Source organism: Anopheles aquasalis, chromosome 2 (assembly GCF_943734665.1).
Source record: "Anopheles aquasalis chromosome 2, idAnoAquaMG_Q_19, whole genome shotgun sequence".
In the NCBI taxonomy this organism is placed as follows: Eukaryota; Metazoa; Arthropoda; class Insecta; order Diptera; family Culicidae; genus Anopheles; species Anopheles aquasalis.
The window spans coordinates 35,610,001-35,623,461 of NC_064877.1; the positions used below are offsets into that span (position 1 = coordinate 35,610,001).

Here is a 13,461-nt window from a genome sequence, read left to right on the forward strand (position 1 = left end):
AAGTCCCGTATCCGTCGATCCTCGAGTTCCGCATTAATGATCTTTGCATCTTGATCCTGCGATCGAGGCGGTGTTACTGCACTGCCACAACCATTTCCATTTGTCGTCGTCGTCGTCGTCGTCGTCGTCGATGTTGTCGTTGTCGCCGGTCCATTGTTTAGGACCTTCAGTGGGCGTTCGGATTTTTTGAGCGGCGTCGCGTACAACATATCCTTACTGTTCAGTGCCAAATTGTTCTGCATCTTGTTCTGTCCAGCACCACCGTTGTCCATCAGGGCACCCTCACCACCAGGACCACCGGTGCCACCATGTGCACCGATCTTCGATGATCCTACGACGAGCCCACGGTCACCACCGTTGTTACCATTTCTAAGCGCTTCCTCATGGCACGGCAAATTCTCGTAGATATCATCGGCATTCATTTTCCGCTCCCTCTTTTCTGTGCTCGCGGCGCACGCTATTCAATCAGCAAACGAGCAGACTGCACGGTGATGGCCAGTTTCTATCTAATGCATTCGAATGCGTCCCCATTCTACTTGTCTTCGTTCGTAGGCAAACAACATGCTGCAAGAGCGCCACTAGCGCAGTTCGTCGTCGATCGCAGGTTCGGGGTCGTCGGCATCGATTTTAACCCGTGCCGCACGCTGCAACTTTTCATCGTTGGCTGCATACGACGACCTACGCCTCGTCTGGCTCTTCTCTATCGTCGCCACCTATCGCCAAATAGAACACCGTCCGTCGATGCCACCGGCCCCGTGAGCGTGCGTGTCTCTCGATGATGCGTTACATAAATACGTTGGCTTCTGTTGGCCGGACGATGGACACGCACTCTGTGACACACTATCTCTTTCTCTCTCTCTCTCTCTCTACGGCAGGGCAGTAAGTAGTAGGTGCTGCTGCTGCGCGTCTATGCGTCGGACATGGTGCAGTCCTCTAGGTCGACCCTAAGAGCGCCAAACCGTGGGGTGTCCCCGTCTCCTCTTGCTGTCGCGTTCTACGAGGATGTGCAATTCGATGGAGACACGCGGTCGGGGCTAAAAATAGTAGGAAGAGCAGAGAAAAGCGGAGAAAAGTCACCACAGGCACAACATTTACGGAAAGATTCTATAAACTAACTTCTATGTGTTCTTTCGCCACGCCGTTTTATTACCCTTCCCCTGTTATATTTCTCACCCAAAAACACACCCAGGAAGCCAAAAACAAAAGCGGAACAGCGGCCACACGTGTTGGTCTTGCTTGACGTAACCGACAAACACGTGTAGCGGTGATCAAAAAGTTATGTTTTCTCGCATCGTTCTTCGGCAGAGTCACGGCACTGACAACGGGCGAGCGATAATCACGCATTTGATGGACAGATACCGATCGATGAACCCCGTCAGGGACCGACAGGGGATCGCTCTAATCATATTTCAACGCTTTGCAGATCAGGTATTGCTGCTGGTGCTTGCTGGCACTGCTGTGGCCACTTACGTGCGGTGGCGTGGATTAATAGCCTCAAAATAGATTCTCTATCGCCTTTTGCTATGGCTTGCAATTGAATATCGGACTTACGGACGGCCAGGGCGGTGTTGTTATCGATATACACCGCACTGCCGCCCGCCAGTGCCAAATCAATCGCTTCTATCGATCGAATCACTCCGCCGCCGAACAACCGGCGACCGCATTCCGGCAGACAGGCCAAAGTAGGTACCAGGGCACAACCGGGGGCCCGATAGTTTTGCCCTTCGTGTGGCAATAAAGTAATGGATTTCAGTCAGTGCGAACGGCCGTTGCGCGCGTTCATCGGGTATATCGGGTCTTGGGATGATGATTGGAAGATGATCTCATTTCCCCGGGGGTGGTGGCAAGTGTTACGGATCGGTGAATTTGGTTGATCCCTTCTCGCCCTTTTCCCCACCGACACCGCCTACCAGACGTCAGTCCCGAATGCTCTTACGTCGACTAATCACATCAGCAAACACAGAAAGGCCGAGAGAAAGAGAGAAGTCAGAGCTGCAACGGATTGACGTCGAATTATGAATTTCAAACACCTCCTACACCGGCGGGCGGCATCGTGTGCCAATTACTCAATGATGGACGCACGACCCGACATGTGCGTATACGTTGTGAGGCAAAAGGCATTCGCTAGTTAACGGCTACGAGAAGATTGGAATCCTTTTCGTAACAAAAGCGTTCGATGAATCCACTGACAGATGATAAAACGGAAAGCGATATGATAGTGCCCCTCGAACGTTATTCAGTCAAGCTCTTTTCGTGGGAAATATTTGAATAACGTGAACATAGAAACGTATTAGAGTTGCATAAATTGTAGATAAATATGATTTTTGGAAAAGGAAAACGGGTTAAATTGAAATATTACAGTGTATAGATAACAGTTTTGGAAAAATCTATAAAAACTATTTTTTGAAGTTAATAAAACATTGCCGTTAGGTCATGGCAATACTTTTGACGCCAAAACATGAGCTGACAGACATGTTTAGGATGGGTTTGATAACGTTTAATCAGATGAAATTAACAACAAGCGCAATGCGACGTTTTGTCACCTACAAGAATATTAAAAACAACCTCAAACCAAGGAGAAAATAATAAAAAAAAGATGTACAATGATGTGACAAATCGAACAAAATATAAAATAAATTGCTGAACAGCAGTAAGAAAAGTTTTGTCGAGAAAGTGTATCTTGAACAGTGACACGTTTAAACATTTAAAAATGTTGGTACCAGAAACAAACAAATTGTTCAGCATTGTGTAGACAAAAGTTCAGCGAAGAAATGGAGAAGAATTTCCATCTTATTAGATAAACAAACTTATGATTTTAGAAAATATCAACAGCACGGAAAAGTAACACCAAGCAAGCCAGGTTCAGATTCTGGTTAGTAAACTATTATATCATTTGAAAAACGGAAAAAAGGACAAATTACAAAGGCAATTAATGTTTGATCCCTAGCATCGCGATATTATTAACTATCAAGCTAATTGGTATTAAAACTGTACTTTAAATTTACAATGATACGTTCGTCTAGACTTACAATCATTTCAGAAACAGTTTTCATTGTTCAGTATTAAAATTAAAAGTAAACTAAGAACTCAAAACAGTACCCAATCCGCCGTGGCATCAATAAAACCAAAAATTATTTCAACAAAAGCACCAAATACGGTGTTTGTCCGACGTTCAACGAGTTGGTGTTAATTAACGATGAGCTGGTTGAAATGCCTCAAGAACCGAGTTCTCTGACCACGTGTCTCCGGTCATCCGCCGCCCTTCTGTAGAACCGCATTTACGACGGTTCATCAATACAATCGAGAGAGCGAATACTTAACCTAGTTCCCTTGCTTTACTCGCGTTCTAGGTGCCATGTCTAAACCCTAGACGCGCGCACATATGGCATATTCCGTTCCATTCGATCCATCGACAAACTATCTTCCCCTTCTTCGTGCCGCCAATGGCCATAATCAACTCATTGCGAAACATTAAGAGAAAATATGAGCGAGCGAGCGATCGTTTGGTAACGCCAAACCGCCCATCCTTAGGCCAAATGCTGGCGATGTTCTATCGGGTGGGGTGGCATCGAGAGTTGCTTATTCTCGTTAGAAGCCGTCGAGTGGTGGTTTTAGCTACCGCTGAGCTGTGCTCCCCATTAATGGCGGGCACACAGCGTCTCCGATGCATGATGCCATCATCCCGCGGAGACTGTCGCCCGCCCGTCAGCTGGAAAATAAATTTAGACACAGCCCCGCCCCTGCCTGAACTCCGGGGCTCAGAGGGGACGACCCCAAACAAATGTCTGACCAGAACCGGGGGAACATGGCCCCCCGCCGTTCCCTGCTGTTGATGATTTGTGAACCCATTCACGAACTATGCGGCGGGAAGGCGAGAAGAGAAGACGAGGATCATGCCTCGTCGTACTCGCGTCACAAGTGATGACCCACGGGAGAAAGCGAAAGGGGTTTCTCGGGGGGAAGAGACACAGTTCCAAGCAAATCCAGCAAAGTGCCCAAAACGCACGAGTCACAAGATTTCGGTTCAGCTGCACCTTGGACTTGCGCTGCGATGCATTTCAAGTCAGACGACAGCAGCCCTAAGGCATGTTATGTCCTTCGGATGAGCGGAAAATCCGCCCGGACCTAAAAACCCGAAAATAAAACTCCGGCTATTACGACAAATTAATAATGATCTCTCCGACATGCGCGGGCTGGAACACGCTGCTGCGTTGTTGCCGTTCTGTCTTGTTGCGCCATCGTTTTTTCAAAACAACAACAGTTTTGAGTAGAGAACTTGAGCGCGCCCTGTCCTGGCGGTCCAGAGCAACACCATACCATCGTGGTATTACTTACCACAAATTGGACACACCGTAGAAACACACAAACTTTGCCGATTTCAGAATACGACGCCAGACCATGGGAGGTCGCCGTCCACGACCGTCCGGTCCTCCTCTCGGCTTAATATGAAAAGCCGTTTGGCACAAAAACGTGAGCAAATGAAGCGATTCCGAGGCGCACCGGGCATATGTTTTGGGGGGGTTCCGAAAACATTCGACATCCATGCGATGGCCAACATGCGGAAAAACCTTGGACGACGATCGTAGCCCTCCCCCTTTGGGGCGTAAAATATGGAAGCGCGAATGACATCTTGCGTACGCCCAAAATCAGGGGAGTACTCAGGAAGAGGCCACTTGCACGGAAACTATACTTTATGAACGAGTTACTTCCTTTTGTTTTTGGCCACTTGCGACGGCGTACAGAATGTCTAGGCTTGAAACTACCGCCTGAGACGCTGGCGCAGACATTTATCGTTTCTCCACCCGGACCCAGATCATTCTGCTGGTGCTGCTGGTGCTACTACTACTGATCGTTGCATCAACTCGCTCCCATCCCACCACGCGGGATCGGAATGACCCAATTTATCCCAAACGACCAGCAGCCAAGGCACGCGGGACCCGGGACTTATCGCAGGGCGTAATGCCGTCCGTGCCCGTCCACCAGAGAACGCTGCGTCGTAAAAACGACTTTCGGACTTTCGCTTAGGCCCTGCTAGCGGCGTACGATCGCGTAGATGTTGCCTTGATCGAACGATCGACACCCTGGCCTTAATGGGGCGGTGCTAAAGTGTCGAAAATATCTTCAACTACGCACCGAGATCATATCGAGACCGATCGTGACGGCCAGTGAGCGACATCATAAAGGTTCCTCATACTGGCCATGAGTAAAAATGGACATCATTCAAAAAATTTCAATGATTGCATCAAGCTGCAAAGCAGTTTGTTTTTAGTATTTTTCTTTAAAAGTCTGATCGCTCAGGATCATTAAATTGACGATGAAAATACTAAGATCATTAACGTTCTAACGGAGCTGTTCATCTCATCAGAATAAATAGCATAAAGGACAATGGGAATTGAAGTGGATTCTTTGCGATAACACTTTCTCGTATTTTACTGCAATTATTCTGTGCCAAAACCGAGGAAATAAATATTTTGCAAAGCGTAAGTTACTTAGTTTTGCAACTTAACAACCGAATCACGGATTACTTTTTCAATAGTAACTCTTTGAATCTAAGGTGAATGAAGCCCCTTTCTATGTGGTTTAAAGTGTCTTTATGTGACTCAATGTTGCTCTCTTGCATGATCAATTGAAAAAGCATTCATCACGACCGTGTAAAACGTAGCACGAGCACTGAAAAGCAGCCAAAGACAAGCTCAAGATTAAGTTTTGCAATAATATATTGGCCAATATTTGTAAACCTATTTTTGAAAGTATCCACGGTTCCGGATGATGCGTAGACCCTCCTTCTTCAAGAGCATCAGAGATTGGCCAATACATAAGCATGCGTCATCGTAATTACATCCGGAATGTGTGGGCCAAATATTTGTGTTTCGCGCGCTGTTTTCCAACAACATCCCAAAAAATCATGTCGATGACGTCCAACAAGATGCCGCCACCATCCAACGCCACGCCAGTAGTAGCTCTGTTCCGTGGAATGTCCGGCACATTTACACAACCCTCACATATTTAACGCTAATGTTGTGACTATAGTGTCCACGACACAATCGTTCCAACTCCCGTGATCTCATTCCCTCGCGAGCAAACTCTCACTTATCACCACCATCAATTATTTAGCTCTATTTACTGGTCATGGCCACCAAAAAAAAACAAAAAAGTGTCAGCCTGTTTTTTTTTTTACTTTCTTTTGTTTTTTGTTTTCTTGTTCATGAATTCCCTGGTTCCACCGCTGGCCAACCACAGCATGATGACGTACTACCTTCTACTTCCAAGCGATCGATTAGAACAATCCAACCAACACCATGCTGAGATAGTGGTTGCCAGGCTGCGGTAACCATCCTCCGATACCCTTCAGCCAAGGGGGGGGGGGGGGGGGGGGGGGGGGGGGGCATCAGTGTCATGACGTACTACGCCCCATTTTCGCCAGCGCAAAAGTTCTGAAGCCAGTCAACCAACACTGAATTATGCAAGGGGCGCGGAGAGTGTGATCGATGATGGTGGTTTTTGGCTCTCTGGCCATCCAAAGTTCCAGACACAGCCCCAATAAATCGAAATCCTGATCAATCAACATGAACGTCTTCAACGACGGTGTGCCCGATTGATGGGTAGGAATGGTACCGGAAGGGACCGACCTGCTGCTCACAACCTGCGAAACACGAGAGGCCACACTTGACACCGAGACAACGGAGTGCACGGATCGCTGGAAGGCGTTTCGTTACATCAGAGGTCGCGGCGCGTGTTACAACACCAGCGCCAGCAGCAAGCTGTTCTGGCCTGGGAGCGGGGGGAACAACGGAACATGACGGAAGCGAATGGACCGGTCCTACAGCTCCCATTTTAGAGGCTAAGGTCGGTTGGGGTGCCGGTAGGAAACCAGTTCAATTAGAGGCACTTTGCACCACCTGGCCCGGCCTGACAGTGGCCCTTAGGACAGAAGCTCGAATCTGGAATGCTTGGCTGGAGCAGAAGCTATTGTGCGCTCATAGGACCCTGTGGCTACTCGATTGCACAACATTCTAGCCAAGATGATCCATGGCATCCTCAATCATGGGTCCCCTCTTTTTCACGACGCTGCGATGAGGATGCCCTTAACACGTTCTCGATCCATGGCCACGAGCACTAGGGCTCATATCAACGACGGGTCATCAGCTGCGGGACGATGACATCAGCTGCACTATTGCACAGCTTGGCAGGACACCGCACGATGCTTCCAGTGGCAGCAGTGGCAGCCAGGCATTCCGTGGGACAAAAAATCGATTCCTCTCCACTCCTAGAGAGCTCGGTCAGTAGCGGCCGCGTGTTCGGCCTTCGGAACGACGCCCATGTCCTTACTGGCGGCTGGTTGCCTACCGCGTACCAGAGGCAACACACTCTCTGATGACGAACATTGCTGCAATGTTTTCGTGCAACCAACCACGCCTGCCTGACGCTCGAGCTCGAGGTTGGATGCGGCCTACGCCCGCCCTGCCCTGTCCGGCAAGTTGTGCGCGACAACACTAAAAAAACCCACGTTTTGCACACTTTCTGACTTTAAACTCTCCGCCACGCCACTCCGGAGGAACACACAGCCAACCATCGGCACTTGCAGCAGCAGTAGCACACCTTTTGCATATATCCGTTTTTGTTGGGTGGCCGCAAAAACAAAACCGAAAAATAAATCGATCCAAGTACGCACCACCAATCGGAACCGTACCTCCTCTCCTTTCTCGCTGTATTACAAAACGCGTGGGAACCACAGCAGGCGAACGCACCTTTCGTCGTTCTCGCCCGCAGCACTAGAGACACCACAAGGCCAATTCTGGTGTAGGGTGGCGCTGGCTTTTTTGGCGATTTACTTCCGACCACGACCACGCCGCGGACGACGATATTCCTGCACTGACGCACGGTCACGCTAGTTTCACTTGGAAAACGTCCGCTGTTTCACGATTTTCGCTGCTTCAAATGGGGATTTTGGGTTGTTTTTTTTTTGCACCAGGATCTAGCCAGCAGCAGAACAAACAAAGCATTAGAGAGGCTGACTGGGCGTGCGGCTCCCGAACGACGAAGACGACGTTATGCTAAAGCTGCCCCCTCCAATTCGTTCTGCAAGCAAGCGCCAGACGGAACGGCAGAGAGGGAGCATATTTCGGATCCACACCATCGCCAGAGAGGAGCGTGCGATTCCGTTGGCTCTCTTTCGCGGATCTTGGAGAGCGCAAGGGGAGAAGCCGAAAGAACGACGCACAGGACGAACACGGTGGATCCTCGTAGGTGGTGCTAAAAAAAAAGATGAAAAGGATACACATCTCTATCTTCCATCCACTCGTGCGTTCTCGCAGGCACTCTACTTGTGCAAATCACTTCATTACTTCAAGCGTTGCCAGCACCGCATGCTCTTCGCAAGGGGATTCGCGCAGCATGGTCCTCCCCAAAAAAGGAGGCCTGAGGAGAGACCATGGCGTATCCGGTGGTGTCGCTTTGAGTGCGCCCGCATTTCTCGCATCGGATACCGTATCCGCTCGGCAATGCCATCATAAACATCTTATCAACATGCAGCACGCGAGCAGTGAGAGAGGCACGCATCTCGAAACCGACTAGATTGGAACACACAATTCTTGCGTCCGTCCACAGCAGTCCCAGGGGCGCCGCTCGCGATGTCATAACGCAATGGCCAAGTCAAATGAGACAGGAATGGGTTGCAGTTGAATGTGTTTATTGGAGGCAACCCCATAAAGCGACATCCGGCCCCGCATTAATTGAGACAGTGCATTCTTCCAGTGGACTGCGATTGCATTGCCTTGGAGGAGGCCTTGGATACCGTTCATACAGCAGTACAGCAAGGAGCTAGCCTTGCTCCCAAATAAGACTTTCTGCATCAAAGCAACGTCGGATGCTGGATGGATGTCGCTCTAGGAGTTGTACGAAAGGCACCGACCCTACCACCGTCGTCACACTGTCTCTCCGGTTAATGAGCAAATTATTCAAATATTCCCGAATCCGGTGCACTGCTCTGCACCCCACAGCAGCAGCAGCAGCTGCCTGGCATCCGTCCCTTCCGATTATCGAGCACGCCATCTACCCTTCCATTGTGGTCCTTATCATGCTCCGTGGGTTTTTTTTTTGCAGCAAATCACCCTTCCTATTCATGCCAAGCACCCCTATCCTTCTACTTTGATCGGTTCGGCTGCTTATCGGCCAGCAACAGCAGAGTGGCAAGAGGAAGGACAGGAAAGGTGCGGTAATTCCGGAAACACACTGCAGGGGCTGGCGTCATAACAACAACAAAAAACGGTCATAAACGCAATGCAAGCCCCCCCCCCCCCCCTACCACTGACCACCCATTTCAAGTGGTCTGCCGCGGTGTCTGTTTGCCGAAAAGGTGTTACACTAATTTTGCATTCAACTCACCCGAACTTGGCCTCTGGTGTTCCTATTTGGTTTAGCCAGAATACGGTTCTTCCTGCTCCACGACGGCGCAGAGAGGCGCTAACCCGTCCTTTTCAGGCTACCGCTGCTGCTTCGATTGCTTCGATTTTGTACACCTTCTGCTGCGTTTGCTTTGGATTTCTTGAGTTGCGGCCTGTTTTTGTTCGCAGAAATGGCACTGAAACACAAATTGTGTACGCGAGATGCGCGTTGCGGATAGAATCCAGATGCACGACGGCACGGATTTGGAACAGATTACATTCACGGGAGCAACTAAACAGATGCTTTACGGTTTGTGGCCACTCCCGAGCAGAAGAGAAGTTTGCGATGCGATCACAATTCACACTCTTCACGGCCGCGGTCACAGCGCCGCGCGCACTACACAAAAAGGAGCACACATCCCGGCACAATCGAGAACAGCATCCTTGCACAGCGTGCCACGGTCTTCTTTCCGTAAACGTGATTTTCCGTGTCACGAAAAGTGGTTCTGTGAAGCGGGCGTCCAAACGGTGAAAAGCGCAAGTCCGTGACGGAAGTTTGTTTTGGTTTTTCGCGAGCTGTCAGTTCTACCATGACGTGAGTACCATGTTGTGCCAAGTGGTACCAGTTGTTTGTTTTGATTTGACCACCGGAACGTTTTTCTTTACCGGGATGGACGCTGGGGTTTGGTATCAGCCTGGTGCGGTGCTGTTCCGCGATCGCAAGATGCATCCCGTCTTCTATCTGGAATCGCTCGGTGATCGTCTTGCGGCCAAGGCGGACCGGTCCTGGGACATCGAGGCTGCCCTGGCCACCAAGCTGCGTTGGGATGATGCCATCAAGCTAGCGGAACGACTACCATGGGATGAAGGAGCTGAAGGAAGCCCAAATGGATCTTCGTGTCCAGAAGATGGTTCGGTGAAATTCTGAGATTGTTCGGGCGTCTGCCTCGCCCCGTTGCTGCATGTGAAGACAGCGCCACTGTTCAACAATGCCGATGAAGAGGACGGGTTTGTCGATCGGGCCAACTCGACCGAGCAGCTGGAAGAGGAAGATTGTGAACCACCATTCCGGAAGGCCGGTCAGTTCCGCAGTTGGCGGTGAAAAAGGTTCAGCTGTGCCCACAAACGGGCACGCTGGAGTAACAATCCACGCCTGCACCGGCCGAGACCACCATTCCTAAGGGTCCACCAGTGCTGGCGAAGGAAATTCAAATGAAACATCGGGCACCCATCATCGGTATTGCGATCGTTAATAGTGTAAGTCTGGAAACAATTGAAACAATCAGTGCAACAATGAATTGCAATTCAATGCAACTCATCCTTTTACTTCTTCACAGAACGGTGTACCGTTGGAGTCCCAGAACATCCGGGGCCCGGCGCCTCATCGCGTCCTCATTGCATCAGAGGAGCGCTTCAAAGTGTTTTCGCTGCCACAGCTCAAGCCGGTTAACAAATACAAACTAACGGCACATGAAGGAGCTCGTATGCGTCATATTGCCTTCGCCACGTTCATGTGCACGATACCCGTGACCCAGGCACACGGTAGCCCGGCTAAAACGGCCCCTAAAGTCACCTCTGCGCCAACGAGTCCGGCAGCACCCAGCGCTCCAGGCGGTGGTACCGATCAAACGGCTACAGGAGGGGACACTCCGCTTAACAACGAACCAACGGTAAACAGTGCGGGGCCTGAGATAACGACCCACTGCGAAATCAGTCTACTGTGTTTGACCAATCTGGGCGATTGTTTGGTGCTGACGGTACCGGAGCTCCGCCGACAGCTTCATTCGGCTGCCGTTCGCCGTAAAGAGATCAAGTGAGTAGAGTTAAAGGGATCCTTCATTAGCAAACCCCTTAACGATTGTTTTATGTATGCAATCTGTCCTACAGCGGCATATCATCATTGTGCTTCACGAGCCACGGTGAGGCACTTTACATGATGTCTTCGTCCGAAGTTCAACGCATCAGTCTTTCGGCTACAAAGATCGTGACACCGACCGGTATGATCGATGTCGAAGATTGGTCAGCACCGGTTGGTGGCGACCTTGACCAGGAAGAAGAAGAAGAAGACGATCGAGATGACGCCAATCGTCCTTGTATTATTCTTACAGGACGGCTTTCTGTACTAAGCACGCACACCAGCCAATCATCCTCTACGGCCAAAAACAGCTAAGTAATCAGCTGGAATTCTTCCAACTTCAATGACCTCAAGGGTATCGGGTATGTATCGTTGCCTATAGCTCTTACCCATTTTCAATTACCACGGAGAAATCATCAAATTCGGCGGCGGGAAAGAGTTAATTTTTTTTAAACCGATTCGTTCTATTCCATTCGTAAAGATTTCGTTCCGTAAAGAATCCGAATAAATGAGTGATTACAGTCGTGTTTCAAAAACCGTACTTTTGTGCTCTTTTTATTCATGTCGCGCGTTCGCCATACCTTCGTTTTTTTCCCAACGCTAGGAATGTGTGCAAAATTAAAAAATTCAGTGCTATTGGAGCTACGCTGCATGTACCTCATTTCCGAACGTTCGATTCCAGAGAATACTCCTCCATTGCGAACGCTTTGCGGATATTGAATTTACGGCCCAAGGCATACTCTACACGGATTTTCGGATTTTGCTATGGTCTCCTGATAGGCTATCCACGGATGGACGGCGGTTGTTCCCGTTGGAGCCGTTGGGTTACCACCCACCCTACCACGACCCCCAACATCGCCAACCGCCCGGTTGTTGTGGCTTGGAGTTTGATGATTTTCCGGTGCAGGACCTCCGATATCACCGACCGGGCACTTGATGGGAGGAATCTAGAGGCAAAGAAAACATGAATTAGTGCTATTGATCTACAATTTATTTGTTAAAATGCTTACCGGGGATTCCGTTGGATTCGACATTTTGGGATGGCGTAAATACTATTTTCGCCGACGCAGTCGTGCGTTCATTTTCGTTTCGTTTTGTGCGTGTTTTCCCGTGTGGGGTTTTCCGAGTCGCTGATACACACAGCTCGGTATTGCCCGGGTTTAGTGCCAGTTCCTGATGAGTGTCTCTAATAGACTGTCTTAAATCTAACTCGTTTACATAGTTGAGGTAAGGTAGAGAAGGAAGAAAGGAAGGAATGCTGCACGGCTCCAGTTACGGCAATGTCGTGTCGTGAAACGCCGAGCATTCTATGCTATGAACGTGGAACCGATGCAGCGGAGTTAACTTGCCCCCTCTATTGTTGAGGCCCCGCCGAAACGCATCCGAGATCGTTGGTAACTCGATCCCTACCCTCCACCATCCAAAGTGTACGATGGCTGTTCGCCAAACTTTCTTCTCGCGCAAAGGCGACATTCTCATCTACGTTTGTGACGACGGTACCGTCTGGCGCTGGGACAAAGTGTAACCCGAAACCGCCGTGTGCTGCATTTCCATCACCCTTTCAGAATCATCATTTCCAAACAACGTATTCTACGGGAAAATAAACTCCCATATTCTTGTAAAAAAGCATCTCGTCATTCAATTTTAATTCGTCCGAACGACCCACTCCGACTTTTAACGGACTTTGTCTGGCGCGATTTTAAAACCGCTTTCTTTTGACAGCTGTCAGTTGTGAATGGCTGCGTTTGTGTGAGTGTGTGAGGGAAAACTGATTTCGAGACCGAAAATGCTGACGGGTTTGAAACGGCCGTTTCTATGTTTTATTGGAAGCAACACGTGATTCAAGAAAAATGATCCCAAACGAGATTAACCAGCCCAGGTGGAGGTCAGCTCCTACTTCCGGATCTATTTTTCTTGAAAAAAAATCAATTTGTCGGTTCAGTTGTGCATTTGGAAGATTGGTGTCTCTATTTATAGACGCTGGATCATATAATCATTTTAATTAACAAGCTTGAAGTGTTGATCTAATGAAGGACAAACTATTGGACACTATCTGATGATTTACGATGTGGATCAGCATGCGGTTTGTAACAAACACGTCGGCCATTCGTCTTTTGATCACCGTCCTCATAGACCGACCGGCATCAGGGTAGGCTCACTGGCGTCACAGGATGTCCCAATCGCAGAACAAATGATGCAGCATTAAATACTAGGACAGACGGA

The 13,461-nt window shown here is 49.3% G+C and overlaps 2 protein-coding genes across 6 annotated transcripts in view; one reads left to right on the plus strand and one right to left on the minus strand.

The window, feature by feature from the left end:
• The window catches only part of LOC126571928 (uncharacterized), a 19,330-nt gene extending 9,433 nt beyond the window's left edge, over window positions 1-9,897 (minus strand). For 3 of the 5 annotated variants that reach the window (XM_050230835.1, XM_050230834.1, XM_050230831.1), the window contains exons 1-2: window positions 9,385-9,897; window positions 1-1,034 (exon numbers count right to left, since the gene is read on the minus strand). The exon at window positions 1-1,034 is cut by the window's left edge and continues 3,781 nt beyond it. In XM_050230835.1, the coding sequence (XP_050086792.1) occupies window positions 1-422 (422 nt within the window). In that variant the 5' untranslated portion in view covers window positions 423-1,034; window positions 9,385-9,897. Of the gene's footprint in view, window positions 1,035-7,690; window positions 7,906-9,384 lie in introns of those variants that run through there. The other 2 variants (XM_050230832.1, XM_050230833.1) reach the window with 2 other exon arrangements.
• Window positions 9,898-10,554: 657 nt separating this feature from the next.
• LOC126571947 (lethal(2) giant larvae protein-like) lies at window positions 10,555-11,767 on the plus strand. The gene is made up of 3 exons (XM_050230867.1): window positions 10,555-10,640; window positions 10,721-11,196; window positions 11,271-11,767. The coding sequence occupies exons 1-3, from the start codon at window positions 10,596-10,598 to the stop codon at window positions 11,551-11,553; spliced, it is 804 nt and encodes a 267-aa protein (XP_050086824.1). The 5' UTR covers window positions 10,555-10,595; the 3' UTR covers window positions 11,554-11,767.
• Window positions 11,768-13,461: the final 1,694 nt, after the last annotated feature.